We start from the raw sequence: 16576 nt of genomic DNA, 5'->3' as shown, positions 1-16576 counted from the left end.
ACCCCCCTATTTACATTAATTCTTATGGGGAAATTGGATTCACTTAACATTGTTTCACTTAAAGACGCATTTTTCAGGAACATAACTACAATGTTAAGTGAGGAGTTACTGTGCTGGGCAAAACGGACTGTTGAGCTGGACTAACTTACTCCTGAATTCTGAACGCACTTTCTTTCTGAAGAGCACGAGTAGCATTGCTTCACCTGACTACTATACGGTTGAGAATGAAAGTGAAGGTTTATGTTCACATTTTCATTCTTTGTTCCAGAAAAGCCATTGTTACTATTCTCCTTCAGCCGCTGAGAACTAATTTCTATGAGAGAACAGTAGATTGCTACTTATAAATAAAATGTGGTCTCTGGGATAATCCTCAGTAGCAGAACGAGAAAAGTTAAATGGTGTTGGTGGAAGGACTGCTGTAATTTTTCCCCTTCAAAATGAGCCTCCATAGTACTAGTGGTAGACATAAGAGATCAAGAGGCAGATGCAGGTCAAGTTACAGATCATGAAAGAACAGAGACTCAACTCACTCACATATTTTTATATTTAATAAAGGTGACTTTTAAAATACTTTCTGCAGTTACGGGGCTGTATTTTCCTTTGCTGCACAGAGTATGATTTCAGAAATAAGTGACTGCTTATAGAGATGCTCACTCCATGTGGTGATTACTAGGAAGTAGTTGTTCAACCTTCTGTTTAGCTGTGACACATAGTACCTTTCCCAGACTCGAAAGCTTGTCTCTCTCAGCAACAAAGTTGATCCAATTAAAATATATTACCTCACCCACCTTGTCTATCCAGAATTGAGGCCGTTGAGAACAATCCTCAACTCCCCAAATCCAACAGATACCAGTGTCCTCTTCAGCAGTGTTTCATTTATTGTCAATTATAGGAGTATTACCTGCCTTCCAGAACTTGAAGGATGCAAAGTCATCTGCCTCTTTGCTTTTGACAAAAGCAATCTGTTTCCCAAGTGCTACTTTAGGAACAATCCTGACCTAACATGCAATTTTTTGTTAGTTGACAAGAAATGCAGTGTTTGATTAAAAAAAACAAAAAAAACAAAAACCCTTTCATTTCTTTTTCAGTTGGATCCAGATGACGTATACAAATTATAGGCCTGCATGTAGGGCCCCATCTTCTGGAGTCATGTGACTATATCAGAATCTGAGCTTTTTTTTAAGGAAATATCAAATATCTGGCTATCACAGTTGTGAAGAAGAACTTGAATGAATGTAATCAATGCACTGAGGTCTGCAGACTCAGGCAGGCAATGTGAAATGATAGCTCTGAGAGGCATACACTCCCCATGTGTCTCAATAGGAAGTTAAAATACAAGGTTCCCCTTTCTAGAGTAGGTGTATATGGGGATGAAGGAGGTGCCCTGTCACCACCCTTTTCTCTTTGGGTGGGAGAGAACACCTGCTAATACCTTCTGTTCCTGAATGGAAGTGGGCTCCTGTGCTTCTGCCCCTAAGAATGGAGGGGGTGATTTGGTCACAGCATAAGGATACAAAGAATGGTGGGTAAAATCCGTGATGTAGTTAAAAAAACAAACAAGCCAAAGCTGCTTTACTTCCCATTTTGTAGTAAATTGCTAAGGATGTTTTGTACTTATAAAGTTTCCTAATTAGTGTCATTTTAGATTTTACATGGATTTTTTTCTATAGAGAAATTTCATACTTAAAATGCTCAACTATGCCGAAAAAGACAACTCCAGGGTCTCATTAACATTCTTACTGTGAAAGCAACACAAAATTGATAAATAAATAGCCTGTGTAACTTTGTAATTAAAACCAGCTTCTGACCTATATAGAACTTCCACAAATTAAGAAGGCTGAAATGCTTCAACCACCCAACAACTCCTCCTTCAGGGTATGCAGCTGAAGTCACTAAGATTTGTGCTTCTGAGTCACTTTAGTGCTTTTGAAAATACCAATCCTAGGGGTCTGACTTTACATACCTGTTTTGAAACTTTTGGGTTATATATAAAAAAAAATTCACTAATTTTGTTAATATAGCAAAAGTCTAAACATTGCATTGTTGCTTAAATTGTTCATTTTGTTCTGAAATGACTATGATTTTGTGCTAGAAAGAAAGCTTTTAATAAAAATGTTAGCCCCGATGCTACAAACACTCATGTTCATGTTTAATCTTAAACACACAAGTTGTCCCGTTTAAATCAGTGGGATTATTCATGTGAGTAAAGTTGTCTGCTGGTCTTAACTTTCGAGTTTTTGTTTTTTGCCTACAGCAGTTCTGTAATCTTAAATAATCTATCCTATCATTAGTGATACTTAATAAAATTATAAATGCTGTATTTTTATTATAAATTTTAGTCTAAAATGCCATAGCACAGATTTTCAAATTAATTTTTACAAAGCCTCAACCTGATTTAAACCAGATTAAAAAAATCAGTCAAGTAACTTTTAAATCATTGCTCCAAGTGGCATAAACAGAGGGATGGAATGGTGCGAAGAGAGAAAAGACTGAGAAAGTTTAGAGAGGAAACACATGACAAGGGACATGAGATATACCAGTCATAATTTCGTATATAGAAAGTAAATGGCAATGTTACAATGAAACTGAAAGGCAGATGTTAAATTGATTTCCCCCACCCATGAATAAATGTTGCAGTACTTTGTCGCAAGATATCATTGAGGTCAAGAGTTGCTTAGAAGTCAAGAGATTAGAGATTTTATAGATGAGAACATCCACAATAATATTAGTGAAGATTAAAATAATTTTTTATAACGGATATAAATCCCCATGCTTCAGGGCTTAAGTTAACCATTGACTGATGGGGTTAGGTAGAAATTTCCCCAAGGGCATGTTATTCCTCATTGTCCACGATGGAGTTTCTTGTTGCTTTTTGTGAAGTATCTGGTGCTGGCCTCCATTTGCCAGGTAGTGAGAGTACTCGGTGCATCACTAGTTGGAAGCATATAATAGTCCTTTGGCAGTTTCCGCTGGTCATTGACTCAACAGAGGATAGTAACAGGGTTGAAGCAAATGGTACAGAACACTGCAAAGGCTTAACTGCTATTACAAAGCAATATTTTAAAAATATGATGCCTTTGTTTTAATTTGTTGGAAACTGAGCTCATACAATACACTAAGCTCTCCTCTGAAAATGGAATGTTAAATTTTCCCAGGAACTTTCTGGGGGAAAAAAGATGATTATATACACAGGAAACGGGAACTTTGGTTGAAAATGTAGCAGGATTTGCTGTGTTGTCAAATGTAATATTTGGGTTGTCCTATTAGTCTTTAACTTTTAAGGACTTGTCTACATGGAAAACTACTGCTCACCAGCATGCTGCTCAATAACTTCCTGCGTGGAAGTATTGGTATGCTAAATTCCACCCTGGGACTTTCACTGTGCTGTAACAATGTCCACACAGGATGTTACTGCATAGCAAGCTAATGTGCTATACTTGCCATGCAGTAACTTGCTGTGTAGACAAGTCCTAAAAGACTTTTTTCAGTTAATCAGGTCACCACGTTCATGGGTTTTTTTTTTTGTTTTGTTTTGTTTTTTTTAAATAAGGTAGATGGTCTGACGAGCTCTTATTAAACCTAAAATTCTAACTTCCCTTCCTCCCCAATTTCTGTTTTTAGATCGAGAAAAGGATCACAGTTCATCTAGGCCAAGCAGTCCTCGTCCTCAGAAAACTTCCCCAAATGGTTCCAATAGTAGTGTTGGGAACAGCAGTAGAAACAGTAGCCAGTCAAGTTCAGATGGGAGTTGCAAGACTGCTGGGGAAATGGTATTTGTGTATGAGAATGCAAAAGAAGGAGCCCGGAGTGTAAGAACCTCTGAACGGGTTACTCTTATAGTGGACAACACTAGATTTGTTGTAGATCCTTCAATTTTTACTGCACAGCCTAATACAATGTTGGGCAGGTTGGTATCATTATTATTCTGCGCAATAGAGTACTCTAAACAGTTCTTGAATCTATTTGAATTGCTTTTTGAAAACAAATGTTGAATCCTAATGTTTTTGGCTGCTAATGTTTTATCTTTTTTTTTTTAAAAAAAAGCATAGTTACTGTGTAAGTTCTACTTTCCTGTATTTCACTTCACATGATTTTGTGACTGAATTAGTAACACAATTAGTTGTATCCAGGAGAGAACATCCTTGTGATATGAATAGTTAAAAAGGTAGTGAGAAATCTGTGAAATGGAAATGATGGTTACTGCTGGCAAGCTGTTTCTCAGAGAGGAAATGAAGCATTCATCTGTTAATGGAAGCTTTGCTTCCTCTTGTCTTGCCATACTTTGCTTCAAGCCAGTCTGTTTTCACATTTTTCAGAAATACAGTTCTGCACTGTAGTCAGTTTACAAAGCAACTGGTTTTGAATTGAACCAGTGAGTGTTGGGATTATCTGGACATTTGCCCTTCTTAATTCATTTTTTCATGATAGCAAAGCAATGACCATAGCTAACCTCTGGGATAAGAGAGTGAAGGAAAGCCATTCAGGAAGATACAGATTAACCTGTTCTAGTCAATTGAAAAGTCGTAATGGTGCTCAACACCCACAAATTTCTGTTTTCTAAAGTGGTATGCCCTGTTTCTGTGAGATTGAGTGACACTACCTTGCAATGCAGATAGTTGACAGTGTTTATTAGCAAAGAGAATCAAAACACTTAATCTTTCATTCAACAATTTACCACGTCTTTATCAGAAGCGTGGCTTTAATATTCAGTGTTGACTTTAATATTTTGTATATTTTTAATAAATTTAATAAGTCAGAAAAGACCCTTTGGGTCAACCAGCCTGGCGCCAAGCATTTTCCCATTTCCCATGTTTAAAGGGTCACTTTTTCCTCTTGATGGGACATTCAGGGAGTCTCTCATGCTGGACTAACAAATTGTTATGCTTCTCTGTATTTAACCTTGTGCGACATGTTCATGTGAAACATGGCTCTCTCTCAACACAGCACTCATGCTGTCATATTTTTAAATATGTCTGGATGGAGGTTCTGGCCAAGGTGTAGGTGGTAAAAATGATAAACAATCTCATGCTTTGTTTAAATGACCAATGGGAAGATTAAATAGTAACTTTGTTGTCCTTTTGTGATTATGTGCCAAAAGAACAAACAAAACAAAACAAAGATGCTGGAATAAAGCAAAACCAGCATCTTTAACCTTCTTTATTATGAGGTAGATGAAAGGAAATGTTTTTGACATATGTGGGGAGTGGGTGGGAAACAAACTGCATGTCAGTGTAAAACACAGCAAATTTGTCTCTTTTGTCATTGACTTAGGGGATAGACATCTAGTGACAAAAATACTAGAGCTCTTGTGTAGATGAGTTGTCATTAGGTTAGTCTCTCTGCCAGGGATTGGTCTAATGAACAACCTTATTCTGTACTTTTGCCAGTTCAAAAGTAGGCTAATAAAAATGTGAAAGTATTGGTCTAAAAATAACATCTAATGTTGCTCCTTCTCCAGCACCAGTTGGCAGGGCATTGAGCAAGAACTGCTTAACCAGAGTCTACTTGGTTACCTTGGTGAAGATTTATTCTTTGCCTAAAGCCTAATAGAACCTATTGGAGACTCACTTTCATAAATTAAATATTAAACAAGGGCATGCATATGAATGTAAAGACTGGCCTCCTATATTAATACAAAAGTTACTCAGACTAGGCATTTGCCCTTGAGATGTACATACATGCAGAAATGTTTTTATTTATTTATTTATTTTTAGATGCATTTTTTAAAGTAAAATGTCTAATGGCATAAGATGGATAAATGCATAACACTTTATGCCTTAAAGCCTGTTTGTGTATTTAAAAAAACAAAGTAGTGTTTCAGCTCCATGTCTGATATAAAATTAATGTATACAGCTTGATGTTTATGAGAAGTGTAAAAGCAAAAGGTGGAGTTTTCAAAACTGCTGAAAGTCTATCCTCTTTAAGGTTGCGATCTCCCTTATTAATGAAGATCGGAGGTTTTAACTGGGAAGTACAGCCAATAAAACTGTATTTCATAGGAAATGTCCTTCCATAATATGCACATAACACCTATGAATACATTGAGTAGAGTTTTAAGTGCAGTTGGGTCACTATTTCCCCATGTTGAACTTACATTTTTCAAATGAAAGCTCAGGAGAATTCCACAGCGGAGAATTGCACCTGTGCTGGTTCACCACAGAATGCTTTCTCCGTTTCATTAGGTTGCTCCCAGCAGTGTTAATTGCGATGTGCGCAATCCTCATCACTTTCTCTTTACTGCTGCCAGCACTTGTTGATGTGCCATGTATAGCAGTGGCATGAGCAAAATCCTCCACGGGAAGCGCTTTTTGGGGGAAAGTGGTAGGAACCAGAAGTAGAGGGAGGAGGATATGAACCAAGAGATGTGAGCAGAGATAGGTAGAATGGGGAGTGTAATGATAACACACCTCAGACTGGGAACGAGCTGGATACCTCACTTTCAAAACTGGGAATGCTGCGGAGGCAGTGCCCTCAAACTTCAGGAAGAACGTGTTCCTCTTATTACCCTGTAGCCAACCGCTCTCTGATCCTCCCAGCCACCTTATGTATTGCAAAATAAACATCAACATGAAAGTTTTGTTTCAACATGAAATGTTTGAATTTTTTTCAAGATAGAAATTTTTTTTTCAGAATTTTGTTTTGCAGGAGGTTTTGAAATTACTTGTGTTCGTTCCAGTTTGGAACTAAATCAAACTTTGAAATGTCCATGAATGGAAATTCCAAGTTTTGACCAGCTCTGCTGAACAGTGCAAAAATATCTCCTCTTGTATCGGGTCAATAACTTCTGAGATGGAGTGTGAATTCTTTGCTATTACATCTGCAGTTTTAGCATGTTGTGCTTCATCTAAGTTCCTTGTAAATCTGAAGTGGGTTCTAACTGAATTGTCATTCTGTTCAATAGGATGTTTGGATCAGGCAGAGAACATAACTTCACCCGTCCCAATGAAAAGGGAGAATATGAAGTAGCTGAAGGAATTGGCTCAACTGTGTTTCGTGCTATTCTGGTGATCTTTCATTTTCAATAGTACAGTTTAACCAATGGGGGTGTGGATTTTATAATCCCTGAAGCTGGAAAAGCTGAACACTTTCCCTATTTAAAAATGACACAGGCATATAATAGAAGTTTGACAGAGATCTTGGTGAGGCAATATTTCTCTGCTTGATGTGACGTTTTAAATACAATCTTCTATAAATAAGTGATTATTTTTCCTTTTGAAAGAATGACTTGATATGGAAAATGCTCCTCTTATTTTTAAGTGCACTTGTGCTTCCAGCCATGCACTCCAGGGGTTTGGCTAAGCCTCAGGAATCAAGAATTATGGAAGATTTAACTTTTTTAAACAGCTTTTTTGTAAACTTTTAATTCAAAGAGCCATTTTGGCTTTCTTTTATCAGCTCTTGTTCTTGATTCTTTTACAGTGAATGAAATAAGTTATTTCAACAGTACATACTGCAGGTGGCGGTTACGCTTGCAGAAATATGCATAGTGCGGTCTGCAAAGAAAATTAAACTGCCTTAAACATTATCACAATGCAGTCTGGCTGCAGTACTGCTTTGGTGGCTGAGCTACAGAGCAGTAGAAGTTGAGTGATGTGTAAATAGTAAACCATATAAGTAGATTTCATACTTAAATGTTCAGTTTCAAGAATTTGTAATTTAAAATAGAAACTTAATACAGCTAAAACTTTAAAATGACTTTTCACTTGATAGTGGCCCTTCTGTTCTGGAAGCTCTAAGTCTGAGGATAAACATATTAATCATGTGGTTCAGTCTTTGTTCTTGAAGATTGCAATACAGAGCATTAGGATTTATGAATATGGAAAAGGTCCTTTAACAGTGAATGAAATGTTTTTATCGGCAGATGGTTTAGTCTAATATTTGTGCTTTTTCTATATTATAAGGATTACTATAAGACTGGGATAATACGTTGTCCTGATGGAATATCTATTCCTGAACTAAGAGAAGCATGTGACTATCTTTGCATCTCCTTTGAATATAGTACTATCAAATGTAGAGATCTCAGTAAGTATGGAATTTATTACAATAATTGTAGTGTACATGTGTTAATTAAAATGTACACAGTTTACTTTAAAAAGTCTTGATGTTACTGTAAAATATTGTAAGAAAATCAAATGCATAATCTGGAATGTGTAAAATGTTGTGGGGAGATGAAGCTTTCTCTTTTCTACTCTCTCCTGTGTGCCAGATCAGCACAGCCCCGTGTCTCATTCAGGTCCTTATTTGTTCATGTATGTCCTTGTGTAGACAAGTTGAGAAATATCAGCAATTGGTTGACAGCAGAGATCTTTTGGGAACAGATTCATGCGGTGAAGTTAATGAACAGATCTCCCCATCGTTTGTTACTTAGAAAGTTGGTCATTCTCTAATTTCAGTGTTTTCACAGTAAAAGTGACAAGCTGTCTTGATGAGAAATGGATGTATAGAACACAGTGTTTAGCATCTATGACCGTATGTTCCAAACTTAGAAGAGCCAATACTTAAACAAGTCTTTTGGTCCAAATAAAGTAGCACAAAACTTTTAATAAATAAAAATGCATCCTAGATAGTATTTCAAGTTTTTAAGCAGTATACTGGCACACACATTTTTCCATTCATGAGTCTATATTTCTGATACTTGTAATCTCAGATTAGTGTAATGTCCCACCTAGACGGCCAGTCTTCAGAATTGAGACCTTGGAGTTCCATAGGGTCTCTCTCCCCAGACCAGAAGAAGAGCTCTGTGTAGCTTGAAAACTTGTACCTTCCACCAACAGAAGCTAGCCAGATAAAAGCTATTACCTCACTTACCTTGTTTCTCTCATATCCTGGGCTGCTAAATACTGCAAACTTTTTTTAGCAAATATGAGGGGAATTTTACAAATCACTATCATACATGTACCAGAAATACAAGAAAACAGTTATCACTTAATGTAGAAAGACATGGTTGCATAATCTAGTTATCAGGTTATCCTGTTTGACAGGAGAATAGCAAATTGCAAGACAATCCTTCCTACACAAACCTTGACACATTATTTCTGGCTATTTAAATTGAAAGGCAGTTCTGCTTTTGCTCATACTAATAAACCAAACAAAATCTTAACAGTCAAAGGAATTGACATATGCTTTGTTTTATTTCGTTGTGGGCGGATGTGTGCTGCTGTTCAGTTTTAATTCCAGCCTGCGTATCTCTACCAACATTCCCAATGTCAGTATGCTTTTTATGGGTTTGATTTCAGGTGCTCTTATGCATGAATTATCAAATGATGGTGCTCGCAGACAGTTTGAATTTTACCTTGAAGAAATGATTCTTCCACTGATGGTAGCTAGCGCCCAAAGTGGCGAGAGAGAATGCCACATTGTCGTGCTTACAGATGATGATGTGGTTGATTGGGATGAAGAGTATCCTCCTCAGATGGGAGAGGAATATTCACAAAGTAAGTCTGATTTTATACTTGTATTGAATTTAGCTCTACCAAAGTGCTTTGTTGACTGTGCATCAGTGACTCAGGTACTATCAGAGCTTTACAACATCCCCACTGCTACTAGTGCACAGATGATTTGTATGTGGTATGAGAATATGCTGTATCCATTGGAGTAAAAAAAATGCAGCCGTGTTCAAAAAGAAAAGGGAGGACTTGTGGCACCTTAGAGACTAACCAATTGGACTAACAGACTACAGACTAACACGGCTGCTACTCTGAACTCTGTTCAGAGACAGGAATAAAATACTTGCCAAAGGACACAAGCAGTTGAGGGGGAAAATACTTTCAAACAGAGTTAGTTGGAAAGCATTTGAAGAATGATTCCCATTTTTGGCCAATTCTACTTTTAAAATGAAGAATTGGTTTACAAAAGAGAAATGGATTGAGTGCACCAGCCAAAGTTCTCTTCCTTCGTTATGTAAACATTTTGAACAGTTTGGTCCATAAATAAGTTAGAAGCCATTGATAATGAATTCCCTTCTGCTCATGCTCAGCATCTTTGTGCCGTTTCAAGTTCCTTTCCAGTCTGAGGACATGGATTCAGTTTATTTAAAAAGTTGACTTTTTTGTGCTCCAATAAAATAAAAGGCCCTCCAAGGCTTTCTTTTTTTAATCTGACACTGTGCAAACCTCTCAAGTAACTTTTGTTAAAACTTTACCAAAACTCAGTCAAGGTGAATCTTTAATCAGTTTCTTCTCTCTCCCCCCCCCCCCCCCGCCCCCGCCATGTTTGAGGGAGTGAAAATAGTTTAGTTGAAAATAATTTCAAAAAGTGTTAGGCTTGGCAGAATTTGATTTTTATTTTTTTAATTTCAACGGAAAATACCAATGTTTATTTTTAACCATTTTTTGATTTTTATTAATTTAAATTTTCACAGTTTAAATTTTCACAGGGAATTTTATAGTCGGAGAATAGAGGGGTCAGACAATTAATGACAGATGTTGAGATTCAAAAAGTTAAAGCTGTTAAAATACATTGTCAACGTGTCATGTCAAAATATACAAAATTAATATACTTAAATCACTAAGTTCTCAAACAGCATTTTTCTTACTTTGCCTGTCTGTAAATTTTTATTATTGATGGAAATATTTTTGTCAGTTTGTGTACATGGTGACATTGATGTTTACTGACGTTTATCAATAAAAATCGAATACTTCCAAGCCCAAGTATGAGTAATGTCACTGTTCTAGGAGAACAAGGCAAAGAAGACTGGTCAGACTTCTAGCGATCTTAAGGAGGCAGTAACTGTCGCAATTAAAAAAAAAAGTAATTAATTCTGTTTTATTACACACTCGTGTTTGCTCTGGGAATTTTACACAGCTTGTGAAGGGGTCTTTTTTTGTGTAAATCTTGGCAATTCCTATTTTTCAGAAAAATAACATTAGCATGAAAACAGGAAGGCGTCAAGGGCTACTAACCCAAATGACTGAGAAGCCTCCTCTGTATTTAGCAGGCTCCACTTGTCAATGGATTGTCTGCCCTTTTAGGAAACTTTTTTTTCTCTAAAAGAAATAATCAAAGCTTAACTCTAATCCACTTGCTAAATAGGTTGGCAAGAATTTTAACGTGTGCAGGGCAATCTGTCTATATGAGGAACACATCTTAAACTTTACCTTTCTTGGGATTCATTGTAGTTTAATTTACATTACAGACTCTGCCATGTCTCAATTCTGAGCGCCTTCAAGAAAACATCCGTCTATAAAAACGTGAATGAAATCAGTGGGGAAAAACCATCCACCCTTTCAGTTGACCATACCCTTAAACTGTGTTTGAATATATGCCTTTATTTTTCTCATATTTCAATCTTAGTTGATCTATAACATCCTAGGAGATTTTTCAAAAGTTTCAACTGGAATTACAGATTTAAATAGGATGATGGAATAAGAGCTCATGATTCACCCATATGGTTGAATTCTAGGTAACTTTACCTTGTGGTGTTTATCAACCCCATCTGGCCTCATTTGTAACCACCACTTAGACCATCTTCATTGTACAACTAGAGGTTAAAAACTTCCAGTACAACTTTTTATTAATCTCTGAAATGCAATTTTCCCAGTTATTTACAGCACAAAGTTGTATAGATTCTTCAAGTATATTGAAAACAGAGATGTGGCCAAATCGGTTCTGAAGGAAAGGGGGCTCAAGAAGATTCGACTGGGTATTGAAGGTATGAGTAATTTTGTATTGCTTCCAAGCTAATCCTTTGGCAAAGGACATTTCAGTGCTTCTGCCCTTCTGTACAGCCACTGTTCCTACTTTACTATATGAGCTATTGTAAGTCAGTGGTATTAGCCTATTAGTCTGTTGGAAACTAATTTGTTCACCCTGTTGGCTTATCTTGTGTCCAGATTCTAACATACTTTCTTACTGCAGACCTTTTTTTGATTTACCAATGAGTGGATGGTTCTGCTGCATCCTGTGACCTTAATTATGGATTTCCTATTTTTCAGGTGTTTTCGTTGCAACCTAAATAATCTCATAATGGAGCTTTTAAATGTAAAATTATATATAAAAATGTTGCCCAAGCCCTGCTCACATAGGCACACTGACCCCTCTCATACAGAAAGCTGCCATGACTGGGCTGTGGGGGAAGAGAAAGGAAGGAAGGAATTGGGTTACTCTGAACTTTAGGGAGCTTTAAGGATCTTGTCCTCTGTCCCATTTCATGACTAGAGCAGCTGGTAGAAAAATAGGAAAAGTTTTTTAAGCTTACTGAACACTGGTTTTCCATAAATAAGAATTTTGTAACTCAAAAAAGCAATAAGCCAGATTTTATGGAAATTGTCAAGCAAAATTCTCCCCCAAAAGTAGTTTGAACAGTGTTGGCCAGCAGTATTTATGACCATCTTCTTCTAGCCTAGACAGGCTGGACGCTGGTCTCTTTAGACTCCATTAGCACAACTTTGGTCAGGCAAAGGACAGCTGAAGTGTTTAGTATCCCTAAATTTTTAGAGCATGAGTGCAGGAACAAGAACTGAGTTAGTCTTGAACTTGGCTCCCAGAAACCCAGTAGTTGTGATTTAAGGGAAGTGAACTTGTCGATGATCTTAAATAGTCTCACAAATGCAATGTTTCCACTTGCCAGGTTGGGTGAAGCAGCTGGATGATTCTAGCTCACTAACCTAAAATATGCATCCAATTGTTTTAGAATTGGTCATGTTCTCTAAAATATATTGAATTGAATTGAAAACTGTATTAGTCCTGCAACCCTATTTTCATTTATACACTATTAAGTAAAAAGAAAAGGAGTACTTGTGGCACCTTAGAGACTAACATTTATTTGAGCATAAGCTTTCGTGAGCTACAGCTCACTTCATCGGATGCATTCAGTGTCACAAGTACTCCTTTTCTTTTTGTGAATACAGACTAACACGGCTGCTACTCTGAAACCTGACACTATTAAGTGCATTTCTACCTTTACTGCTGGTATTTAGATTCCAACTTTCTTGTTTTGAAATGAGAGAAAACAGCTGCTATCTATCTGTCTGGGCCCCCACAGAAATAAAACTGGAGACAATTTTCCATACTTAGTAATGAGAAATAAAATACCACTTGGTTGCATCTTTCTCCTCCTACCCCCAAAACAAATATGGAAACCAGTTTTGCTTTGCTGCGGAAGTTATAGTAATATATTATTGTCACTACTCAATGTTTTAGGTTGTTTGAAATGAGGGGGGAAATGCTTGGGACCCAGCCTGGAGTACTCATGCCAGTACGTTGTTGTTATCAACAGTCTGGGGGTTCACATCTCAAACCTCATCCCTTGCTCTCCAGGTCAGTAGTGCTGTGAGAGTAGCATACTACTTTCTGCCTGGAGGGGAGAGTTACTAGCATTACTTTTGCAGGCACTCTCTTCAATAGGTCCAGAGAGAGTTGCTTTAGTAGTAAATGGCCTTAGTATTTTTTCTCCTTGGATTTTGGCTAATGTTTATCAGCTTTTGTGTTTGGTTTGTAAACTGGGGGAATGCATGATGTTTAAAAAAAAAATAAAATAAAAACCCCAAAACATGGTGATGTCTGCATCATTCTGTATGCTAATCTGGAAATGGACCTGCTTATCTTCAGTGTGTCTCAACCTTCTGGTTATGTACATGCTTTGGAGCTGAGCTGGTGAAGGAGAACTTTGAGCTAAGTAGTAATGGAAACTTTAATTGTCATTTTGTTCTAATACTTTTAGGTTACCCCACATACAAAGAAAAAGTGAAGAAACGGCCAGGTGGGAGGCCAGAGGTGATTTACAACTATGTCCAAAGACCATTCATTCGGATGTCATGGGAAAAAGAAGAAGGAAAGAGTCGGCATGTTGACTTTCAGTGTGTAAAAAGTAAATCTATTACAAACCTAGCAGCAGCTGCAGCAGATATCCCCCAGGACCAGCTAGTGGTAATGCACCCCACACCACAAGTGGATGAGCTGGATATTCTACCTATTCATCCTCCACCCAGCAACAATGATGTGGACCCGGAGGGACAAAACCCAGCACTCTGATTCAGATTCTTATTCAAACAAAAGCATGCTACTTTAAAAAGTGACTCTTTCTCATACTGCACTGCAATTCCAGCTTTTCTTCATTGTGTAACACAGTGTTTAGGATATTGCAGAATGGGCTCTCTTAGAGACCAAAGGAGTATCTAATCATGGTTTTTAAAGAGTACAACTAAAACATCCTGAGGTTCCAGTTACGTACATGTATTTGTTTGAGTAGGTTTGCGATATTGGTTATTTGTATGCTGGACTGTCCTTCTAGGCCCATCAAAAACAATGGGATCTGCTGGCTACTGTAAATTCAATATTGTTACATGGAAGGCAAAATGCAGAATCAGAATTGATAGTAGCACTTTATGAATGGCTGCTTGATAAATGGATTCTCAAAGCCATTTTTTCTAAATGTGTTGCACAATGCTAACTTTAACAAAGTGCTTCTATCAAAGTCTTTCTACTCATTTAAATGTAAATAGTTTGCTCTAAATAGGTGGACTCTTAAATGTATTGTATATGATTGAGCACAAAATGATTACCACTGGGGTTTTTGGATTGAGGACATTATTCAATTACCCATTTAACATCCTGCCCAACTCAAATTTCTCCAGTGAATTTTTTCACTTGTTTGTAATGTGAGCCATGTTGAAGGATTGTGAACAATTGTTAGGGGGATTTCTCTTAAATTTTGCCTTATCTGAATTTGTTGATGGAAATATTTATTTACTAAAAGTTTGTAGTAAGTCTCATGGAATAGAAAAAATGCAGATGGTTCACTTTTCATTTATTAAATGATTGTAAATTCAATTTTTTTCATTCAAATAAAATTTCCATTATTTTAATCAGTCTGACAAATGAATTATCCCTTACCAAAGACTATATATTATACTAGGTATAAATTCCAGTGACTATCTGTGCACTTACTCCTTCTCCATCTCTAGTCTTAAGGAGAGAGGAGGAATATAATGTGTTAATGATGGAAGGAATGGTGTCAGTCTTCAATTTTCCCCTTCCTTATCAGCCATCAAATACCAGTTAGGAATCCCAGCACTGGAGAATCTATCTTCTGAATTAAAATATTAAAAATTGTTCGCCTCTTGACGCCAAATAGATAAGAGGTGGTTTTGCTCGGGAGGTTACTAGAGAAGCTGTTTTGACTACAGGACATACTTACAAGAGGCAGAAATGTCAGAAACAGTCAGTCTCCCCTCTTCCCCCTGCCCCAAAAATAAAAACCTGATGACATTCCTCCATTAGGCAAAAGTAAGGCAATATGGTTAAACTATAATTCTCTCCATTTATCAAAAGGATGCACTTCCAAAGATAGTTCATGATAATTTTTAAGTTACTGGAATTATAGAAGAACCAAATCTATAAAAAAGCTCACATGTTAGCAATGTGTTTAACTGTAAAGTGTGTGTATATGAAATTGGCTGAAAGCAGTGAGCGGAGAATGAAGCCTTGGGACTGAATGTTTCTTTTTTTTTCCATTTTGAAAGTAACAAGGCACAATCTATGGCTTCTACCATACTTAAGTGGGTTTTATCAGAAATTTTTTTATTACAAAAAAGTAAATGCTGCATTTTAGAACAAGGGAAACATATTTATTTTAAAAATATTTAACTGTCTAATACATTACACTTTAACAATATTTATAGTAAAGGATTCTGACAAGAAAGAATAAACAGCTTTATGATACAATTAGTATAAGAAATATCCACATGGGGGACCTTTTTGTAGTGTAAAAACACATCATACATCTGAAACAACCATTTGCATATAAAAGCTACCAATGAGAACAGTGCTGAGTTGCACAGTGATTAAAAAAAATTCAAAAAGAACAGAATCCCAAAATATACAATTAATGCAAGCTATACACAGCTAACCAAATCCATAATGCAAGAACACTGTAGCATGTTTATCTCCACTTTGTCTGAAATGACACATGGTCGGATGAGTTGTGTGTTCTGATATGGCTTTTATGAAATTCATACATAAAAGCTGTTCTCATAATCCAAGCTTCACAGACTGTAGAACTCCACCAATAATGCACTTTGATATTCAGATGCTGAATTAATATGTAGCATTTACAAGGGCCACGGTAAGTCGCTGAAATCCACAGGGCCTCCGAGGCCTGCATCTGCTTCCAAAAGGCTCATTATAACTGCCATTGCAGCTTCGTCGTTGCTGGGGCTGCTTGATCCTTGGTCGTTGTCTATCATATCTATGCCTATGTGAGAGTTCTCCCCTGTGAAAGAATTAAAAGAAAACTACAGTAAGCATTTAAAATATTATTTTACATATTGTATAAAGTGATTGGTCAGAAAAAAGTATCAATTATTAACTGAGTTGGAAGTGAACATGCTAAACTGCATTCTGATAGGTGGGGGGATGTTTGATTGCAAATGCACTCATCAGCGTACAGTACACAGCTGGGATCTCACCCCAATGACAGAAAAATTCCCTACAGGATTTGTGCTAACCGTGGGGCTGAATGGGGAGTTAGTGGAGGACAAGGGCTGTCAGAGGTGTGTGAAAGGGGGAGAATGTCAGGGTGAGCAGTTTCAGGTAACCAATGTGCCAGCCTGGTGTGGGGCCTTGGCCACTTCCAACT

The 16576-nt window shown here is 37.0% G+C and overlaps 2 protein-coding genes across 14 annotated transcripts in view; one reads left to right on the top strand and one right to left on the bottom strand.

The window, feature by feature from the left end:
• Positions 1–14804, top strand: part of BTBD10 (BTB domain containing 10) — a 51096-nt gene extending 36292 nt beyond the window's left edge. For all 5 annotated transcript variants that reach the window (XM_077818442.1, XM_077818440.1, XM_077818441.1 and 2 more), the window contains 6 exons: positions 3622–3907; positions 6902–7004; positions 7902–8022; positions 9237–9434; positions 11540–11650; positions 13661–14804. In XM_077818442.1, the coding sequence (XP_077674568.1) occupies positions 3622–3907; positions 6902–7004; positions 7902–8022; positions 9237–9434; positions 11540–11650; positions 13661–13971 (1130 nt within the window). In that variant the 3' untranslated portion in view covers positions 13972–14804. The remainder of the gene's footprint in view (positions 1–3621; positions 3908–6901; positions 7005–7901; positions 8023–9236; positions 9435–11539; positions 11651–13660) is intronic.
• A 640-nt stretch (positions 14805–15444) lies between these two features.
• Positions 15445–16576, bottom strand: part of BMAL1 (basic helix-loop-helix ARNT like 1) — an 84577-nt gene continuing 83445 nt past the window's right edge. For 8 of the 9 annotated variants that reach the window (XM_077818429.1, XM_077818430.1, XM_077818428.1 and 5 more), the window contains one exon: positions 15484–16210. In XM_077818429.1, coding sequence (XP_077674555.1) covers positions 16050–16210 — 161 coding nt within the window. In that variant the 3' untranslated portion in view covers positions 15484–16049. Of the gene's footprint in view, positions 16211–16576 lie in introns of all 9 variants that reach the window. The other variant, XM_077818437.1, reaches the window with a different exon arrangement.

Source organism: Eretmochelys imbricata, chromosome 6, assembly GCF_965152235.1.
Source record: "Eretmochelys imbricata isolate rEreImb1 chromosome 6, rEreImb1.hap1, whole genome shotgun sequence".
Classification (NCBI taxonomy): domain Eukaryota; kingdom Metazoa; phylum Chordata; order Testudines; family Cheloniidae; genus Eretmochelys; species Eretmochelys imbricata.
Note: the sequence above shows the minus strand (reverse complement) of the source record. Positions and strands in the feature narration are given on the sequence as shown.